The sequence below is a fragment of the Crinia signifera genome, chromosome 3, assembly GCF_055691185.1.
Source record: "Crinia signifera chromosome 3, ASM5569118v1, whole genome shotgun sequence".
NCBI classification, from domain to species: Eukaryota; Metazoa; Chordata; class Amphibia; order Anura; family Myobatrachidae; genus Crinia; species Crinia signifera.
The window spans coordinates 28615725-28637200 of NC_139219.1; the positions used below are offsets into that span (position 1 = coordinate 28615725).

The window sequence follows — 21476 nt, forward strand, 5'->3', positions numbered from 1 at the left end:
TGCTGACGTCGCACACCCTCCCCTGACAGGCACATCCGGCCTGCGGCTGACGTCGCACACCCTCCCCTGACAGGCACATCCGGTCTGCGGCTGACGTCGCACACCCTCCCCTGACAGGCACATCCGGCCTGCTGCTGACGTCGCACACCCTCCCCTGACAGGCACATCCGGCCTGCTGCTGACGTCACACACCCTCCCCTGACAGGCACATCCGGCCTGCTGCTGACGTCGCACACCCTCCCCTGACAGGCACATCCGGCCTGCGGCTGACGTCGCACACCCTCCACTGACAGGCACATCCGGCCTGCTGCTGACGTCACACACCCTCCACTGACAGGCACATCCGGCCTGCTGCTGACGTCGCACACCCTCCCCTGATAGGCACATCCGGCCTGCCGCTGACGTTGCACACCCTCCCCTGACAGGCACATCCGGCCTGCTGCTGACGTCGCACACCCTCCCCTGATAGGCACATCCGGCCTGCCGCTGACGTTGCACACCCTCCCCTGACAGGCACATCCGGCCTGCTGCTGACGTCACACACCCTCCACTGACAGGCACATCCGGCCTGCTGCTGACGTCACACACCCTCCACTGACAGGCACATCCGGCCTGCTGCTGACGTCGCACACCCTCCCCTGACAGGCACATCCGGCCTGCTGCTGACGTCACACACCCTCCACTGACAGGCACATCCGGCCTGCTGCTGACATCGCACACCCTCCCCTGACAGGCACATCCGGCCTGCCGCTGACATAGCACACCATCCCCTGACAGCACATCCGGCCTGCCGCTGACATCGCACACCCTCCCCTGACAGGCACATCCGGCCTGCTGCTGACGTCACACACCCTCCACTGACAGGCACATCCGGCCTGCTGCTGACGTCACACACCCTCCACTGACAGGCACATCTGGCCTGCTGCTGACATCGCACACCCTCCCCTGACAGGCACATCCGGCCTGCTGCTGACGTCGCACACCCTCCCCTGACAGGCACATCCGGCCTGCCGCTGACGTCGCACACCCTCCCCTGACAGGCACATCCGGCCTGCCGCTGACGTCGCACACCCTCCCCTGACAGGCACATCCGGCCTGCCGCTGACGTCGCACACCCTCCCCTGACAGGCACATCCGGCCTGCTGCTGACTCTACATTTCCCTCTGCCTCGCTGCTAGTGTGATACGGGGAGTCCCAACATTTATCCCTGCTATCCCACTGTTCTCAGATTCACTATATGGGGAATGACATAAATGTAAAGTAATTGCTAACGTTAAGTATAAAGTGTATAAATATAAGTGTACGCTGTGTGAATGGCTGTGTACGGCTGCACATTTGTTTCTGTCCTCAACCCATTGATCTGATCGCAGTTGCCACTAGTCCACGTAGTGGCTGCGAGACCTGCTGCTGACGTCGCACACCCTCCCCTGACAGACACATCCGGCCTGCTGCTGACGTCGCACATCCGGCCTGCTGCTGACGTCGCACACCCTCCCCTGACAGGCACATCCGGCCTGCGGCTGACGTCGCACACCCTCCCCTGACAGGCACATCCGGTCTGCGGCTGACGTCGCACACCCTCCCCTGACAGGCACATCCGGCCTGCTGCTGACGTCGCACACCCTCCCCTGACAGGCACATCCGGCCTGCTGCTGACGTCACACACCCTCCCCTGACAGGCACATCCGGCCTGCTGCTGACGTCGCACACCCTCCCCTGACAGGCACATCCGGCCTGCGGCTGACGTCGCACACCCTCCACTGACAGGCACATCCGGCCTGCTGCTGACGTCACACACCCTCCACTGACAGGCAAATCCGGCCTGCTGCTGATGTCGCACACCCTCCCCTGATAGGCACATCCGGCCTGCCGCTGACGTTGCACACCCTCCCCTGACAGGCACATCCGGCCTGCTGCTGACGTCGCACACCCTCCCCTGATAGGCACATCCGGCCTGCCGCTGACGTTGCACACCCTCCCCTGACAGGCACATCCGGCCTGCTGCTGACGTCACACACCCTCCACTGACAGGCACATCCGGCCTGCTGCTGACGTCACACACCCTCCACTGACAGGCACATCCGGCCTGCTGCTGACGTCGCACACCCTCCCCTGACAGGCACATCCGGCCTGCTGCTGACGTCACACACCCTCCACTGACAGGCACATCCGGCCTGCTGCTGACATCGCACACCCTCCCCTGACAGGCACATCCGGCCTGCCGCTGACATAGCACACCATCCCCTGACAGCACATCCGGCCTGCCGCTGACATCGCACACCCTCCCCTGACAGGCACATCCGGCCTGCTGCTGACGTCACACACCCTCCACTGACAGGCACATCCGGCCTGCTGCTGACGTCGCACACCCTCCCCTGATAGGCACATCCGGCCTGCCGCTGACGTCGCACACCCTCCCCTGACAGGCACATCCGGCCTGCCGCTGACGTCGCACACCCTCCTCTGACAGACAACATCCGGCCTGCCGCTGACGTCGCACACCCTCCCCTGACAGGCACATCCGGCTTGCCGCTGACGTCGCACTGCTCATCACTACTTATAAATCATCCTGTGGGTACCCCGAGTCTCCGTGTTCTCTTTTTCCATCATTTCATGTTCGCCTTCCAAGCAGGGCCGGTACAAGGCACCGGAGCGCCCCAGGCGAGTTGGGGTGGGGGCGCCCCGGTGCCGGGGGAGGGGGGGTACCTGTCCTACGGCACTGTGTATTTAAAGCTGGTGGCGGAGGCAGCGGGGGTCCCTGCAGTCAATAAGGAATAACGAGCGCTATCCGCCGGGCTATGCGGAAGCGCTTCTGTTGTGAAAACACTGGCCGCACGGCGCACGCTGATTAGCTGAATCTCAGCCAATCAGCGTGCGGACAGTGTTTTCACAACAGAAGCGCTTCCGCATAGCCCGGCGGATAGCGCTCGTTATTCCTTATTGACTGCAGGGACCCCCCGCTGCCTCCGCCGCCAGCTTTAAATACACAGCGCTGCAGGACAGGTACCCCGCGGCACGGGGGCAAAATGCCGCCCTCCAGTCGCCGGCGCCCTAGGCAAATGCCTAGATTTGCCTAGTGGTGGCGCCGGCCCTGCTTCCAAGTTACCCAAAGCATCCAAGGTCCAGACTAACTGTGTGGAGGTTTTCCTCCGGGTACTCCGGTTTCCTGCCACAGTCCAAAAATACACTGGTAAGGTCATTGGGTGTAAGCTCCACTGGGGCAGGGACTGATGAGAATGGCCACCAATATTCTCTGTACAACGCTGTGCAATATGTGTGAGCTATATAAATAACGTAATGAATAAAATCAAGCATTATCACTATAATTTGACTCCTTTCATGTGTTATTACAGCTGGGCCCAATGCCTGCTACGGGCGATCTTGCTGGAGAATAGTATCCCGCTGTGGGAATCATTCCTGACTGGAGAACCTACAATGTTCTCAAAATAAAAAAATAAAAAAACAGCCAATCATCTCCTACGTCCCAAGCTATAGGCGGTGTTTTAATAATGACAGTTAGGAGCTAATTGGCTGGTTGTTTAGCACTCTCCACTTTATCACTTTTTAAAGCGTGGTGCTTCTGGCCCAAGGTGGTATAATGCTGTACACCAGGCCGGGCCAACCTGTGGCTCTCTATGGGGTTTATTCTAGTTCATTCTTTCTGACAAAATCCTTCTTAGATGGACAAAACCATGTGCACTGCAGGGGGGGCAGATGTAACATGTGCAGATAGAATTAGATTTGGGTGAGTTATTTTGTTTCTGTGCAGGGAAAATACTGACTGCTTTATTTTACACTGCAATATAGATCTCACTTTGAAGAAAAACCCCACCCAAATCTAATTCTCTCTGCACAAGTTACATCTGCCCCACCCGCAGTGCACATGGTTTTGTCCATCTAAGAAGGATTTTGTCAGAAAGAATGAACTAGAATAACCCCCTATCTGTCTGTTGTGAAACTACACAACCCAGCATGCCTTGCCACAATTTTAGAATTCCCTATTAGAAAAACAGTGGCAATGCATGCTGGGATTTGTGGTTTAAAAAAAAAGCTGGAGGAACACAGGTTGGCCAGGGCTGCTGTAAACTATGGGGGACGATTTTTCACCATCCGCATCGGAGGATGCGGGTATGATCAAAGTTTGAGTGGCCTATAGCGGTACAAGTGTACAATGGTATGAATCGGGCACATGCATTACTTTCTAAATGTACACTACACTATTACAATGTAAAAAACGTATAGATTAGCAGCTCCCAAATGAATTCGCTTGTAACCCCTAATCCGCAAGTACCATAGATATTATTTAGGACAGCGCTTTAGGGTTTAAAACTATTTCAATTTTATTCATATGGAATGAAACAATATAAACATATCATAATAGGCACTTGTATTGAATACAATTGAATTAAAACCACATTGTAATCAAAGCAGCGATTCTGGTAAGATTATGGTCACAATAAACAAAAGAAACATACTCGTTAATTGATGCTAAATAACAAGGTCAATATAATTCCACAATAAGGTCAATGTGGGGCCCTACTGACCGGAGCCCCCTCCTCGCCTTCTAGGGCACAGATTCCAGACACTTGAATGATTTGGGAGGGCATGGGTCATACGGTCGACACAACTTAAGTTGTCATTAGGTCGACCACTATAGGTCGGCAGTCCATAGGTTGACACATGAAATTGCAGCAGCGTTGTCATTTGCATGCTACTCTAAATTAGGGGATTAATTAGTAAGTGCTAATATCATATCAAATAGAAAACAGCTAATTGCAGCTGTACGTGCGGTGCTTGTTTCAGACGCCACGCCGTAAACTCGCCCTCATTCTAGCCGCTGCGCGCTATCTCACAGGGGAGCGATGTTTCGCGACTGCACGTGCGCATAAACTTTCGCACATGCAGCCGCTTTGTGTGAGAGGCCATGGCAAATTGGTTACTTGCCGGCCGCTAGCACACAGCAGTGCGGGTGGGGGGCGTGGTGCGGCGGGCCGTGGTAGCGTAATTAGAACGCTCAGCGTTTCTTGGGTGTTCCCATGGTAATTCACCAGTGAAGCGGGTGCAGGGGGCGGGCAGCTGACATCAGCGGATATAAGCTGCCCACCCGCTTCCCGTACAGGGTGCCGCAGATCTAAGACACCAGAGAGGTGTCTTAGATCTGCGAGCGTTAGAGATGTCATTCGATGGTCAGCGACCATCACACGATTTCTGCCCCGCACGCAATCTGCGAATGGGTGTTTATGCAAAACATCCCTTCGCATGCGTTTGGGGAGATTCACGGTGTGTGTGGCATGCGGCTGGCATTTAAATTTCACAGCTTTGCGAGTCAACCAGAATAACCCCCTTTGTGTCTTGGTGGCGTGGCTGCGTTATCATTGGGTATTCTCATATTCTGCCAGGTAGTTTAGAGACCATCTGTAATTGTGGAGGGAATTGAGCAGCATAATAATAGCACCTGTGACACCTGATGCTCCTTATACACAAACCCTACCTCTCTATAGTGTTATACCTTCTTCATAATCATGCCATGAACTCAAGGAGAGAGAAATAGTAAGCCGCAGTGTGGCTGACGCAGAGCAGAGAGTACGCCCATGTGCAGAGCCCATCTGCGTGTTCTCGCTCTGCATGTGTTTCGCAATGAGAGTAACTAGAGGCGATGCATAGCCGTCATATCTGCGCTTACAACTGAAGAGGCGGCGCTGGATTGCACAGGGGCGTTCTCGCGTGACAGAGCTATAAAGGCCCAGATGTAAGGGGCTGATGCCTTATAGCTAGCCGCAGACATAGGGAGAGCGAGCCAATGTGGACACATTTACATGTGACAAATAAATGTATTTCTGTGTAGGCAATGCAGACACACCTGCGCCGGGTTACTGTAAGGTCTGTCTCAGGCCCATAGTGTAGGATGAGGATCCGCAGGTGAAAATACTCGCACACATAAAAAGGAACTGCAAGAGCAGCTGGTGACATTTACCAGCGAAGTCCTGGAGGAAAAGGTCCCGATGGGACATGAGGTTTGTGCAGGATACGGGACTGGTTGCACACAATGAACACAATGCAGCGTTGGGCATAGGATTCCATAATTACTGGGCACCGGGAGGATATCTATGACACACCACAGGTTTTACTGAGAGTTCATTCAGACTGGCTTCCAATAAGTAACAGGCACTAACATTAAGCCCTGTACACACGCTGGCCTGCATGCTGAGCGACGTGCTGAGCACAGATCGCTCGGAACACAAGCGATGCCCTTGCGATGTATACTGAGCAGGGTTTTGCCTATTCTTTATAGGAAAACCCCACGATCTAGCAGGAAAAAGCACTGTCTTTTCCTGCAGGTGAAAGCGACGGTCCAGACTGCGTATTGCTGTCACCCGGGGCCATACACGTGGAGCAAGGGCGATTAAAGCCCCATTTCTAAGCGATCTGACTAGTTTGTTTAGAAATGAAGCACGGATTGCTTCGCGTGTATGGTACTGCACATCGCTACTGCTATCGGATGCAGTATATGTCTAGTGATCGCCAGTGTTCTCTCTACAGAGAACACTGGGCGTGACAGATCACTGAGGACACATCGCTGGTGTATCGCTGTGTGCTGAGCGATCTGTACTTAACTGCAATGCTAAGCACAGATGCTCAGTTGGCTTGTGCGTACGTGGCATAAAAACTCCCATACACTAGTGCGATTTTGGTCGATTTTGCCCGATTCCGACAGTCGAGAAATCGAGTGAAATCGGCCAAAATCGCATGTCAAAATGGCACATTCAATGCCAAATCGGATGTAAGGACTCCCAGGGAGAGGCCGGGGGAGCTCAAAAGAAATCAGGTACGACTTTATGTCGGACCAGTGGGGATACGGTCATTTGGTCTACAGCATGTTGGTTGACAAGCATGTTGGTCGACACCATTAGATCGACATGGATATAGGTTGACATGTTACCAGTGGAGTACCCCAGGGATCTGTACTATCAAGGGTTTTAACATAGTACAGGAGGGAAATTTTCTTTAAAGGAAAAGAAGTAATAGAACACTAGGACATGCACTGAAACTGGAGGGAGGTAGGTTCAGGAGAAATGTACTTCACAGAAAGGGTAGTGGATAAGTGGAATAGCCTCCCATCATTAGACAGTAGAACAATTTAAACATGCTTGGGATAGGCATATGAATATCCTTACAAAGAAATAAGGATTAAAAAGGGTTGAGATTACCTGAAGGGTAAAAAAGGGGCAGACTGGATGGGCCAAATGGTTCTTATCTGCCGTCAAATTCTATGTTTCTATGACATGGTTCTAGGTCGACATGGGTCAAGGTCGACACGGTTCTAGGTCGACATGACTTTAGGTCGACACAACCATTAGGTCGACGTGGTCTAGGTCGACAGCCAAAAAGTCGACATGAGGTTTTTCACTGTTTTTTTTTTTTTTGAGCCGACGGGCGGTATTTCATGCCCTACCATTCACTAGGGCGTGGTGTGAGAATAAAATAGCGCAGCGAGCGTTGCGAGGGGATGCGATGCACTTCAAACTGTGTCCATGTCGACTGTGTCGACATTCGGGTAAAAAAACAGTGAAAAAACCCATGTCGACCTTTTGCCTAGACTATGTTGACCTAATGCTTGTGTCGACCTAATAACCTGTCGACCTAAATGGTCAGAAGTCTAACGCAAGCAGAATGTGCCTACAAGAGCAGTGCCATCCCTACTATCGGCACATACACCCTCTCCATGCTGTGTGTAGGAGATATGGCTGACATAGCTGCCCCCCAGCATAGACCCCTTATGTGCATTTGCAGCAACATTACAGTTAAAACCAGGAACTGTCATGATGGTGTCTCTAACTTTGGGGGAGATTTATCAAAGCGTGGACAAAGATAAAGTATCTGTCAATCACCTCCCAGCTACCATGTTACAGGCTGTGTTAAAAAAATGATGGTCAGGAGTTGATCGGCTGGTACATACCAAGTACAAGTTTGAATACATCTCCCCCTTGTGACCTGGACCATGGTATATATCATCTCCGGACCGCAGTGCGGTGCTGCTAGTTTCAGGAGTTTAGACGGTCCACTTTTCTATCCGCCTGCAGCGGTCCCAGTGATGCATTGTGGCTGGTGCGCGGTTGATGTCACCGCGCACCCGTGCACATATAGTGATTAGAACAATGGGTGCCACAGCTCTACAAGAAGACTGTGCATGGCAGGAAGGCCCAGCGGGAGCTGTGAAGGCATGAGGACCTGTCGGGAGCAGCTGCGGCAGCTGGGAACAGCGGGGGTCGTGACAGCCAACTCCCAGTAAGAGATTTAATATAGGATGGGAGTATTTTTTTTTTTTTTAAATGGATGCTTTGCAGTGGGAGGGGAATGGGGAGGGGTCTCTCAGGTGAATGGGATGGAGTTTTGTGCCCCCTTAATAAATAAATATACGAATACATGTCTACGTTTTCCGACCCGATCAAAATCGGTGTGGCCGTTCTAGGAAACAAGTACCATATATATATACATATACATATATATATATATTACTTGCCTACCCCTGGTATATATTATTACAGTGTATAATACAATAATGCCCCTGTTGCATGGTGGGGTAACCTGCTAGTGTCCTGCAGAGATATGGCCCACTGCTGCTGCACCTCCTCTGTGCTGCAGTTTTCACCAAGCCTTTTGTACTACAGTACCTCCAGTGCTTTCTCACTTAACAGCCACTCCTCCCAGTTGGCCAGCAACCATAACAAGTGACGTCACAACGAACCACGCCCACAACCGTACCCCTGCGGCCATCTTTGTGTCGGGTATATAACGATCAGTTAGTAAAGCATTGCAGTGTAGGACGCAACATGATACACACAGAACCCTACATCACTGGGTTTATCTGTCATCACCTGAAAACCGCAAATGACAATAACATATGATTGTGAGTCGAAATCACTGCTCTATGCTCTTGGGTCTGCTATCCAGACATGACCAGTGCTGTACATCTTGGGAGGGCACCTTGTTTCTAACGTCAGGCTTTCTCGTTTTCTGTTGTCCTCATGTCCTGAGGTGATTCTAGAACTTTCCTCTACATTTCATGTGGAGGTGGAGCTCCTCCAACTGCGGTTCCCTCATCAAAGATGGCGCGCTTTTTGTTCCTCCCGCCCTCGGTCAGTGACGAGAACGCGGCCACGGCTTCGCATGCGCGCTCGCCTTTGAGTCAGTGTGTACTAGCGCGACGTGCGTCACTGGGACGTGAGGCAAATGATGGCGGAGCTGGTCTGGGTGAGAGATGCGGCCGCGGGACGCCTGTCTCCGTGCCAGCTACCCCCGGGGTCCTTGGTGCGGGATCTTCTCCCCGGCAGCTGCTCGGTAAGGTCCCGTCCTTCTCTCACACCCCGCTGTAGCCCGGGTGCACTGCTGTCACTCAGGCATTGTATGTATGTATGTATATGTGTGTGTGTGTATATATATATATATATATATATATATATATATATATATATATATATATATATATATATATACATATGTGTATACCAGTGACGTGCGGTGAGGTTAGGGGATGGTGAGGCACTAGCTTGGTGGAGCTAGCGCGGACAAGCTCTGTGGGCAGCGCTGGGTCCACGTTGCTTCTGTGCTGACAGGAAAGTGCGGGAGCAGCTGCCTGCATAAGCAACAGAGTCTGGCAGAGCAGCTCCTACCCGGACCCAGCGCTCCCCACAGACCCAGTCGGTACTGGCTCCACAAAGCCGTCACGGAGTCTGCCCATTGTTCTACCACCCCTGCTGATGGGGGGCACTGGGCTGTTGGTGGGGGATGGTTAAATGGGGGGCACTGGGCTGGGGACGGGGATGGCTGGTTAGATAGGTGGGAACTGGGTTAGGTAAGGGGATGGCTGGTTAGATAGAGGGACACTGGGCTGGGGAATGGGATGGCTGGTTAGATAGGTGGGAACTGGGTTAGGTAAGGGGATGGCTGGTTAGATAGAGGGACACTGGGCTGGGGAATGGGATGGCTGGTTAGATAGGTGGGAACTGGGTTAGGTAAGGGGATGGCTGGTTAGATAGAGGAACACTGGGCTGGGGAAGGGGGTGGCTGGTTAGATAGGGGGGTCACTGGGCTGGGGATGGGGGTGGCTGGTTAGGTGGGCACTGGGCTAGGGAAGGTGGTGGCTGGTTAGATAGGGGGGCACTGGGCTGGGGACGGGAGATGGCTGGTTAGGGGGCACTGGGCTGGGGACGGGAGATGGCTGGTTAGGTGGGCATTGGGCTAGGGAAGGGGGTGGCTGGTTAGGTGGGCACTGGGCTAGGGAAGGGGGGTGGCTGTTTAGATAGGTGGGCACTGGGCTGGGGTTGGAGGTGGCTGGTTAGGTGGGCATTGGGCTAGGGAAGGGGGTGGCTGGTTAGGTGGGCACTGGGCTAGGGAAGGGGGTGGCTGGTTAGATAGGTGGGCACTTGGCTAGGGAAGGGGGTGGCTGGTTAGATAGGGGGCACTGGGCTGGGGACAGGGGTGGCTAGTTAGGGGGGCACTGGGCTTGGGACAGGGGTGGCTAGTTAGGGGGGCACTGGGCTAGGGAAGGGGGATGGCTGGTTAGATAGGGGGCACTGGGCTGGGGACAGGGGTGGATAGTTAGGTGGGCACTGGGCTGGGGACAGGGGTGGCTATTTAGGGGGGCACTGGGCTAGGGAAGGGGGATGGCTGGTTAGATAGGGTGGCACTGGGCTTGGGACAGGGGTGGCTAGTTAGCTGGGCAGTGGGCTACGGAAGGAGAGTGGCTGGTTAGATAGGGGGGCACTGGGATGGGGACAGGGGTGGCTAGTTAGGGGGGCACTGGGATGGGGACAGGGGTGGCTAGTTAGGGGGGCACTGGGATGGGGACAAGGGTGGCTAGTTAGGTGGGCACTGGGCTGGGGACAGGGTTGGCTATTTAGGGGGGCACTGGGCTAGGGAAGGGGGATGGCTGGTTAGATAGGGGGCACTTGGCTGGGGACAGGGGTGGCTAGTTAGCTGGGCACTGGGCTACGGAAGGAGGGTTGCTGGTTAGATAGGGGGGCACTGGGATGGGGACAGGGGTGGCTAGTTAGGGGGGCACTGGGATGGGGACAGGGGTGGCTAGTTAGGGGGGCACTGGGCTAGGGAGGGGGGTGGCTGGTTAGATCGGGGGGCACTGGGCTGTGAACGGGATGGCTGGTTAGGGGGGCACTGGGCTACGGAAGGGGGATGGCTGGTTAGTTAGGGGGCACTAGGCTGGGGACAGGGGTGGCTGGTTATGGGAGCAATGGGCTAGGAATAGGGGTTGGGGGATGGAAGCACTGACCTGGGGACTGCAGTTCCTCAGCTCCGGCTGTGCTGCAGAGCAGTGCTTGCGTCAGGCGAGGGGGGAGCCGTCAAGTCCCGCTGATCTCTTAGTCAGAAATGGAGCCTGGGCTGGGGCCAGGCGGCAGCCACCAAGACACTTCTCCCGCTGGTCTCAGCTGAAGCCACTGGAGCTGGGTCCGCACCGAGGGAGAGGGGGAGCCGCTGGTGTCACATTCAGCCGCTGATCAGTGCTGCTGAGCACATTCAGCTGCTGATCAGTGCTGGAGCTGGGGCCAGCATCGGGGGGAGACAGGGAGCCGCTGGTGTCACGCTCGGGACGGCGCTGGGCGTTAGGCAACAAGTTATTACCCCCGCTGGTCTTACATTCAGCGCTGGAGCTGGGGCCAGCGCCGGGGGAGAGGGGGGTCTGTTAAGTCATTCTCTATATCGCTGGAGCCGAGACTGGGGCTTTAGGGAGGGGGGGGGGGGGCAGATAACAACAACACCTATTGCAGTGTCTTAGTGACAGTCAGAGACACGCTTTCTGTTTCTGCCTATATGAAAGCACGCCCCTGTCACTGAGGCAGCGCCACTATGCCCAATCACATCTGCCTCAGTGACAGGGGTGTGCTTTCATATAGCCAGAAACAGAAAGCATGTCCCTGACTCTCATTGAGGCACCGCTATAAGTGCCGCCTGTAATGCTTTTTCTAATGGGCATTAACACCATGCTATTTAGCCCGCCCTGTGCCCGCCCCATAGTTCAGAAACTTTAACATTGACACCCGGAGGCACCGCACTTGGTGCCTCCATAACCAATTAGAAGCAAAAAAAAGGGGAAAAATGATTATTATAATATAAAGCATATACTTATGACATAATATGTGTCATAAGTATTTACTTTGTATTATTTTATTAATCATTAATGACAGGGGAGGCACTGCCTCCCCTGCCTCCCCTGACTGCACGTCCCTGGTGTATACTATTAGTTCAGGACGGGGAAGGGCCGTGAGACGGGGCAGATGGGGTGTTGATATGGGGTAGATAAGTTTGGGGTGATGAGACCGTAAAGGTTGGGATGACGATATGGGGTCAGATAGATAAGGGGCTATGAGATGGGGCAGGACGGGATGGGGTCAGATCGCTAAGGGGACGTGAGATGGGGCAGGTCAGGGTGATGATATGGGTATATGGTAATTAGGTAAGAGCCCATTAGATGGCGAAGGTAATGGTAATTATATGGGGGCAGATGGGTAAGGGGCCATGAGACACGGAAAGTTGGGTTGATGGGAAGGGACCATGAGATGGGAGCAGGTCTAGGAGATGAGAAAGCGGTAAGGAGCCATGAGACGGGAGCATAATGAGGAATAGGCGACAAAACAGGGCAGATGGGTATGGTAAGGGGAGATGGGACGAGGTCAGGTGAACGTGTTTTGAGACTGGGCAGGTTTGGTTAGAGGTGATGATAATAGTGCCAAATACATAAGGGGCCATACATGGTTTGGAGGCATGTCAGAGAAGAGGTGGGGGACAGGGCAGAGGCGCTTTGATGGGGCAGGGGTGTTGGGATGGGTACAAGCTTCTAAGGGTTTTGTTATACTACCATAATGGGCAGTCCATGTGATTGAATCCTTATGTTCCCTGAGGGGAAATGGTTTCCGATAAATCTCGTTTGCATCTCTCTATTTCAAATGTGACCTTTTTCTAATGTGCTGTGTAAATGTTTTTGCTTTGATATGGATGGGTATTGGGGTGGGTGCTTTGGCAAAGCTGCAAAGAACTTCATTGAGCAGCATAGGTGTAATATAGTTATTATCTTGCCCAGCTCCATCCATGGGTAGAATAACTGGTTCTAGTTCTGTCCTCTGTGTTCTTTGCACAGTCCTGTCCCTTCATACAGTCTGATCTGTCTTTAGGGAGGGCTGTGGTGTGATTTCTATGTGAAGTGCAATGGGCGGAGAGTTGGAACAGAAGAGGAGCTGCATCATGGCGCCGTATACAGCGTGGAGCCTCGCCTGTGTGGTGGGAAAGGGGGTGAGTCTTCCCATATGCCTACATAGATGTGATACTGCCTGATATGACTAAGGAACCTCCTTACACCTTTCATAGCCGCATTTCCTGCAGGTCATGTGAGCAGCCAATGTACAGCGATTTCCTGGTGCAGACTTGTACCCGTAGTCACGCTCAAGGCAATAAGTTATACATTGGTGCTAGGATCAGTCAGTGTCTTGTACGTTTCTCCAGTCTCCATGATCACGGGACTCTCGGCATACACACTGAGCGGTGTTGCCCCCATCCAAGCTATTTTCCTGCGGGTGGATGACTTTCCATAGCAGGACGCTATGGTAAGACGTCCACCCCCAACGCTCATCTGCTTGTAACACCAGCGGATGAACGGCAGCGGTCGGCAATGATGCGGGAGCGCGCCTCAGCGGTCATCGCTGCCCCATTCGCACTGGGTGGCTTCTGAGCTGAAACGGCAGAACTGATCTGCTTTCAGCTCAGAATCCCTCAATGTGTATGGGCCTTAAGAGATTTTGGGCCAGATCTCTCAAATGATTTTTCCAGTTTGTGCAAATGTGAGAAGCTCCGACCCTTCCACAGCTGTGCTGCAGAATCAGGCGGATCAGTGCCGGAGCTGACGTCACATGCCCTCCCTGAAAACGCCTGGGCACGCCTGCGCTTTCCCGGATACTCTCAGAAAACGGCCGGTTGCCACCCCCCAAATTGCCGGCTTCCTGTCAGGCAAACAGTGCGAGGTGATTGTGATTAGAACCATACTCTGTACTTGTGTAGTTTCACGGTGACAGGCTACGTTATGTGGTCAGCGTAGCCCAACGGTTGCCTAGCGTAGTCGGCATAGTGTCCCCACAGCGGCCCTGCGTAGTCAGTGTAGTGTCCCCGTACTGTCCCCGCGAGCTGCAGCACTGTCCCTGGCAAGCCTAGTGAGCAGCTCAAACAGCGCCAGTAACCGCCAGATCCCCTGCCCTGGCAGAGATGCGATCATGCAGGTGCCGGCGGAGAGGTGCTACATCTGCCTGAGACGCACGTGCGTCTCAGTAATTCTTGCGGCAGGGTACGCCAACCCTGCTCATGTTCGCTTCAGGGAGACGGACAGGGTTAGGGGTTCGGTAGCGCGTGCATCTCATGCACAATAAAGGATGCATTTGCCAGTGCTCCATGTTACATACTGGCAAATGCCTCCATTTAAAACCCCCACTATCCACTTCAGCCTGAAGCGTGGTGAGCCCTGCGAGGGGACGGGGTATGCGTCCTCCCGACCTGTTCATACTCCCACTATCCATGTCAACGTGGAGTTGATTTTATAAAGTGATGAGCGCAGCGGAATACAGGTCAAGTAATACGCTTCACCTCACGGGGCTCGCTGGACTCGCCACAGTCTATTAAAAAAAACTCCACGCCGACGTGGATAGTGGGAGTATGAACAGGTCTGGAGGATGCGTACTGCGGGGCTCGCTGCGCTCTCGACGCTTCGCACTGGTGTGGATAGTGGTGGCGTTTCAGGAACACATTCACACCTGTCCTGTCGTCCATCTGAAACGACAACAATGATGACACGCGTTAACTGCGCTAACTACGTAATCTCCAGCTAGCCGCAAACGTACTGACTACGCTGGCTGCGGGAACACGACGCTGATACTGACTGGGACACTAACTACGCTGGCCGCGGGAACGCTACGCTGATTTGGACTCTATGCTGATTACGTAACTTTTACTATTTGGGTACACTACAATCCGTACACGTGTGCAGTCATTCATTAATTGAACAGAATGCAAATTTGTACAGCAGCGATTAGATCTGAATCAGGCCCTTGTTCTGCTTTGGCTTAGCGCAATGCCCTCATCAGTATAATCTGTTGTCAGTATAATGATAACGGTCTGTTTCCCCTAAAGGGTTTGGTTCTATGCTCCGGGCACTTGGGGCTCAAATTGAAAAGACGACCAACAGAGAGGCCTGTCGCGACCTCAGTGGGAGGCGGCTCCGGGACGTGAACCACGAGAAAGCGTAAGTAACTCTTGACTAAATAATGATGAGCAGGTTTATTTCATTGATTTGCATTTGGTGGGGGTTTTGCTGCTGTGGGTACAAAGTATGTTGCCAGTATAGGGGGGTATGCTATTACAGAAGTACGTTGCTATAGGGGCTATCTTAGTCTCCTCAATGCCAGTGTCTTAGGTCCATTTTAGGCTGATTAAAAATAGTCTCTCGATAATGACCATCGGTCATAAATCGCCATATCATTCTATTTTTAGTTGACAAGAATGCATCAGGACTAATTGGAAATGGGAAATGTTACCACTATCCCTGCGTAACAAGTGTTATTTTCTTAATTTTTTAACTTTGGTAAGTCATATCCGCAATGATTGTAACATTGCCTCCTGCAGCCTCAATAATGCCCTACATTTAGCATAGAAATAAAGTTCGGTAAAATAGTATAATATTAAGATAATAAAATAGTGTCAAATAGTAGTATTCAATTTGTTTTTTACATATTAAAAGTGTACTAGATTACTAGGCGATTCATCTCGCCCTCGGCGGGGTGGGGGGGGTGTAACCCCACCCAGCGTTATACACACAGGGGACGAGTGACAGATTTGGCTAAATAAATAAGAGATTACTTGGGAAAATACTATCTATGGTGGATTCTGAGTCAGTGACTTGCACAGAGAGACTGACACCCTGCTCCAAAAGATGAGGCACGGACGGTGTAGTGGATAGGTTATGGGTTTCTTTCCCACCACGGCCCCAACTTTGTGGAGTTTGTATATTCTCCCCGTGCTTGTGTGGCTTTCCTCTGGGTACTCCGGTTTCCTCCCACAATTCAAAAATATACTGGTAGTTCAATTGGCTCCCAAAAAATTAACCCTTAAATGTCTGTGTGCGTGTACATGTGGTAGGGAATATAGATTGTAAGCTTAGACTGATGGGACTTGCCAAATATTCTCTGGGCAGGGCTGCACAATCTGTGTGCGCTATATAAATAAGTGGTAGTAAGTAAAATGGCTGATACAGCATTTGCAGCACCATGCAGTTTCCTCTAGTCTGCGTCTAGTTGCTTATGGCAGGCATGTCCAAAATATGGCCCTCCAGCTGTTGTGAAACTACATGTCTCATCATGCCTTGCCACAGTTTTGCTATTAGAGAATGCTAAAACTATGGCAATGCATGCTGGGATGTGCAGTTCACAGCTGGAGGGCCATAGTTTGGACATGCCTGGTTTATCCTGCGGCAAGATTATAACCAAACACACATTTTTGGGTTTGCATGAACATCTACAATATTGTTAAAATATTTTTATTTTCTTTCTGCCCCTGATGCTCCTGTCTGGTTCTGTCCTCAGGGACTTGGTTATAAACATAATTGAGTTCCTAGTATCATTCTGACATTACATGGTGGGGATATATACCTCACGTTCTTCCCGCCATCATTCTGACATTACATGGTGGGGATATATACATCATGGCCCAGTGTCCCCCGCTGGTGTCACTGGAAAAAAATGGTTTAATTAAAAATCCCGTTTTTGTTTTCCTCTTTCCGAATGTGCATATCTTTTTGTGACTTGTATACTTTTATTTCTTAAGCGCCATACACACGGAGCAATATATTGGCGAACAATATATTGCTCAGTTTCCCTTTTTTCATCGCTTTTTGGTCGTGGGAGCGCACTCCCGGCGATAGTCTCCCTGCACACATGGAGATATGGTGGCTCAGCAACCATATACCTGGCTATAATGGCTAAAATCGCACCGTGTGTACGGGACTTTAGTTTCCCGAGTGCTGACATCCTAGATGTGGTAAGATTGTAGTTTATGATCATGTGTTTTGTTGTGGTGTTGCCAGTATGGCGGAATGGATAAAGAAGCAAGCGGACCGGGAAGCCGAGAAAGAGCAGAGGCGCATTGAGAGGCTGAAACGTAAACTGGCCGAGCCGAAACACTACTTCAATGATCCGGAGTACGACCGTCAGTGCAGCGATATGTCTGAGAGGATGGAGGATGCCGTTATTCAAGGTAACTCTTGTTGGGTGTCAGAGGGTTACTACTGGGGGGGGCTCGTACCATCCCTGGCAATGAATGAGTGGGTCCTGTTCTAAGCTTTGGAGAGAGGTAAAGTAAGAATCATTCAGATCCTAGCTGCCATGTTACAGGCTGTTTGAAAAATGACTGGAGAGAATTTGTTGATACTGTATCTCTCCTTTTTTCTCTATCCTTTTTCTTTGATACATTTTACATTGGGGCAGATCTTATAAGCCTTGGAGAGAGGTAAATTACCAGCCGAACATGCCCAAATCTCATGTTACAGAATGTTTGAAAAATGACAGGAGCCGGTTGATACTTTATCTCTCTCCACTTTATCACTTTTCACAGCTTAGTACATCTGTCCCTATATGTGGTTTAAACCAAATTGAAGACGTAAATCAGAACAATGTCACTAAAAATCCATCAATAGGTCTCATCCATAGGACAGTAAAAGTTTGGTAACGAGTGCCCCTCTAATGACGAGGCCTCTGGTGGGACAGTTGGGTGCACACCTTTACCTGTAAAACATCTCTCTTCTCAGGTCTCCAGGCTGCGTCCAGCAGGGTGGTCTCCGCAGGTTCAGGGGACTCTCGTAAACGCAGGATGGACCCAGGGAGCAATAAGGGACAAGATGACAAAAAGAAATGCTTATGGTGAGCACTGCTGAAAGTGACTGAGTTTTATTATGTTAAACATCACCTTGAAATTAGATTGTGACCACAGCTTGTCATAGGATTGTTGCATACAGTGTGGAATACATGTGGCCACAAGAGGGCGCAGTGTGACTCTACTTGCAACGCTGGACAAGAGATCATTTTGGCAATAGTCAGCAGTAATTCCTATAGTGAGGGCCTATGTTTACTTCCACGTAACATAGGCTCTCATTCTAATCTGATTGGTCCCCGGCGTATTCGCATCGGGGACTGATGTTTGCACTCTGCGCTGGTGCAGGGCTGCTGTGCGGATACCTTCAGCGGCTTGCACAGCAAAAAAACTGTGTGTGCCCGTGTGAACACAGGTGGGCAGCTGCCTGCCGGGGCTGGGCAACTGACGTCACAAGATGACGGCTGACCACCCCATTCTCGTGGGGTGACGGCTGACCACCCCATTCTCGTACCCGAGCAGCGCGAATATAGGTAATTCAAGACCGACTTATATTTGCGAACAGGGAAAAAATCATTTTGATGATCGGCGAGCATCGAATAATTTTGCCCCCGTACGATACTCTGCAAAGGGATGTTTATGCAAAACATCCATTTGCAAAGTGTCCGGAATGTTCGGACCGCAGCGAGGGGCGGGCATTCGCTCACCCAGTGGGCGGTGTTAGAAGGCCCCACCCACCCATAGACCCTGTAGCTTTCTTTAGAGACCCTTGAAAATCTGGTTCCATTTATTTAGGTTGATGGAAACCGCACAACCAGTAATTTGTGCTGAGCAAAGCTTTCAAGTGGCTATGGTGGTTTGTGCCATCCACATAGTTATCACAGCATGTGCCCATGTCGCCAATGACTCGCCATAGTCCCCTCAACCTCCCTTCCTGGTGCTCTCATTCCCTATGCACGACACCCGATAACATGCTGTGAGCAGACACACGCTATAGGGAGCTGGCTTGTCGGAGCACAACTCTGGGCACGGACGTGGCATGAGTTATCACCCTGAGTGCCTGCTAGCCTTCACTGCCCCCAGACAGAAAGGGCACTTGTAAGTGCATATAGCTTGGTTTATAGGCTCAGGAGTGCGAGAGCCTATGGGAATGAATGTAATTCAGCGGAAAAGTCACATAATGCATCAGTATAGCCTATGGCGGCTGGGCAACACTGGCCCTCCAGATGTTAGTGAACTACACATCCCAGGATGCTTTGCATTAGTTTTGCTATGTGGCCATGCTGAAACTGATGCAAGGCATGCTGGGATGTGTAGTTCATCAACATCTGGAGGGCCGGTGTTGCCCAGCCCTGGCCTATGGGGTAAAGGGAACAGCCTACATGGTACAGGCATTGGTGGTTTAAAGGCGCAATAGTTTAAAACACAGGCTGGTTTTGTCTTCAATGATTGCCCCTTTAAACCAGCAAGGAGAGTTGTCGATGCCTGTATCATGTAGGCCGTTATGTTTTTACTAGTTTAAATTATTGCACGCCTGGAACCTGAACATGCTTGTACAACAGAGGTTAGTACGGTACCCTCAAGTAAATTTCATGTTCTTCTTCTCCATGGTTTGGAGGTCAGGAGTACTGCAGATGGGTGTGCCGCCACGTCTTTTATGTTGCCACGCAGCCACTAATAGGATGTTCTTTTTCTTCAGGTCCGGGGTGGAAGGTTTCGATGACTCTTCAAGTTCTGAAAGCAGCAGCGATAGCGACTCTGAATACCCCTGTACATCGGCGTCATGTGGAAACACAGTATCGGGGCTTCACAGCTCCGAGAGCAGCTCTGATGGAGCAGCACAAGGCTCCTGCGTTACCGAACCCAGTGAGGAACTGATGGAGACTGAGAATTCCGGTGCGGAGCAGCCAATGTACGATAGTGGTCAGACTGCTGATAATCCTGTCGCTACCCCAACAGCTGAGGAACTAGCGGTTTCCCCAGAGCCTGATAATCCTGTCGCTACCCCAACAGCGGTTACCCCAGAGCCTGATAATCCTGTTACTACCCCAACAACTGAGGAACCAGCGGTTACCCCAGAGCCTGATAATCCTGTAACTACCCCAACAACTGAGGAACCAGCGGTTACCCCAGAGCCTGATAATCCTGTTACTACCCCAACAACTGTGGAACCAGCGGTTACCCCAGAGCCTGATAATCCTGTAACTACCCCAACAACTGAGGAACCAGCATTTACCCCAGAGCTGGCGCAATCAGCAGTTGCCTCTGAGACCCAGCAGGAGACCACACACACTGTGAGTTAATGTCACACAATGATTAATTTTCATTATATTTCACTTTTTTCCCCTCCTATAGATGTTTGCGTTGCTTTGTACTGATACTTTCCTCTGTCTGCAGGACTCTGCTCCCTTTGACCTCCTCGCCTTCACGTCTGCAGCAGAGCTGGAAGCCCTGGGCCTGGACAAGTTGAAGCTGGAACTCATGGCCCTGGGTCTGAAGTGCGGGGGCACCATGCAGGAACGCGCGGCCAGGCTATTCTCCGTGCGCGGCCTCTCCAGAGAGCAGATGGATCCAGCACTCTTCCCAAAGCCAAGCAAGGGGAAAAAGAGATGACCTATTACAGGGCTGCTACCATAAGGACTGTTTGGGGTTACACCCTGGGACGGTGCAAGAAGGGGGCAATACACAGGGTGTAATACAAAGCCACTTTCTGTATCTTCTTTTTTTAATAAACTTTTTATCATTTTAAATTGAGGACTCTGAAAACCTTAATACTACAACAACAAACAAGTAAAATCTGTATATATTCTAATAAAGGAGTTTCCAGACTGCATAGGCTGCAAATCACATCTTGATTGGGCCGGGATCTGATTAATAGCCAGTGTATACCAACCTTGGATGACCACACTTGACCATATAAACAGCCAGTTCTAGCAGAGACTTGGGAGTTGAGGCCCATACACACTGGGTGACTTTGAGCTGAAAGCCGCCCAGTGGTATTACCAGCAGATGGAGATGTTTTCTCGGTAAGCAGCAAATATCAATGCTTACCGAAACGCTGCCCCGCCATATGACCCCCCCCCCCCCCCCCCTATCCAATAGTTAGAGAATTAGGCCCCAAAGGGATAATGGGTGGTTACATAAGGATAGAATTCCATAGCATGGCAGTCCCACCAGATAACAAGACAGTTCTGATGGGATGCAATTAGATATGAATGCTACTGGAGGTTACGTGTGGGTAGTGAGTTTTCAGGGAACGCTTTAAAGTTTGGAGGATGGAGGAGAGTCTTATTGTGCATGGAAGGGCATTCCATAGGTTGGGTGCAGCCCAAAGAAAGTCCAGATCTAGTAAAGAGTGTGGATGAGAGACGCAGATCTTTTGCGGAGAGGAGAGGTCGGATGGGGATATACTCTGAGATAAGCGATGAGATATGTCGGTGTAGTCAAGTTAATGGTCTTGTGTGTGAGTAGAAGTATTTTATATTGAATACGGTAAAATACAGGCAACCAATGGAGGGACTGGCAGAGCACTAAACTAATTGCGCATCTGCCAGTAACTAGCA

The 21476-nt window shown here is 51.5% G+C and overlaps 2 protein-coding genes across 3 annotated transcripts in view; one reads left to right on the forward strand and one right to left on the reverse strand.

Moving 5' to 3' along the window:
• H3-3A (H3.3 histone A) overlaps window positions 1–9126 on the reverse strand; it is a 34813-nt gene extending 25687 nt beyond the window's left edge. The window contains exon 1 of the mRNA XM_083175546.1: window positions 8986–9126. The gene's annotated coding sequence lies outside the window, so the exon portion shown is untranslated. The remainder of the gene's footprint in view (window positions 1–8985) is intronic.
• Window positions 8888–20663, forward strand: SDE2 (spliceosome associated SDE2). Of its 2 annotated transcripts, none has more exons than XM_083175544.1 (7): window positions 8888–8908; window positions 13185–13302; window positions 15184–15295; window positions 17132–17301; window positions 17852–17963; window positions 19613–20207; window positions 20311–20663. In XM_083175544.1, the coding sequence occupies exons 1-7, from the start codon at window positions 8903–8905 to the stop codon at window positions 20524–20526; spliced, it is 1329 nt and encodes a 442-aa protein (XP_083031670.1). In that variant the 5' UTR covers window positions 8888–8902; the 3' UTR covers window positions 20527–20663. The 2 variants fall into 2 exon arrangements, with proteins under 2 accessions (XP_083031670.1, XP_083031669.1); XM_083175543.1 differs by lacking the exon at window positions 8888–8908 and adding an exon at window positions 9169–9339.
• Window positions 20664–21476: the final 813 nt, after the last annotated feature.

Excerpts from the sequence above, each read along its gene's own strand:
- SDE2 (XM_083175543.1), top strand. The coding sequence starts at position 9,232 with ATGATGGCGGAGCTGGTCTGGGTGAGAGATGCGGCCGCGGGACGCCTG. Across the intron at positions 9,340-13,184 it reads TTCTCCCCGGCAGCTGCTCG|GGAGGGCTGTGGTGTGATTT; the intron begins GTAAGGTCCCGT and ends ATCTGTCTTTAG. Across the intron at positions 15,296-17,131 it reads GACGTGAACCACGAGAAAGC|TATGGCGGAATGGATAAAGA; the intron begins GTAAGTAACTCT and ends TGGTGTTGCCAG.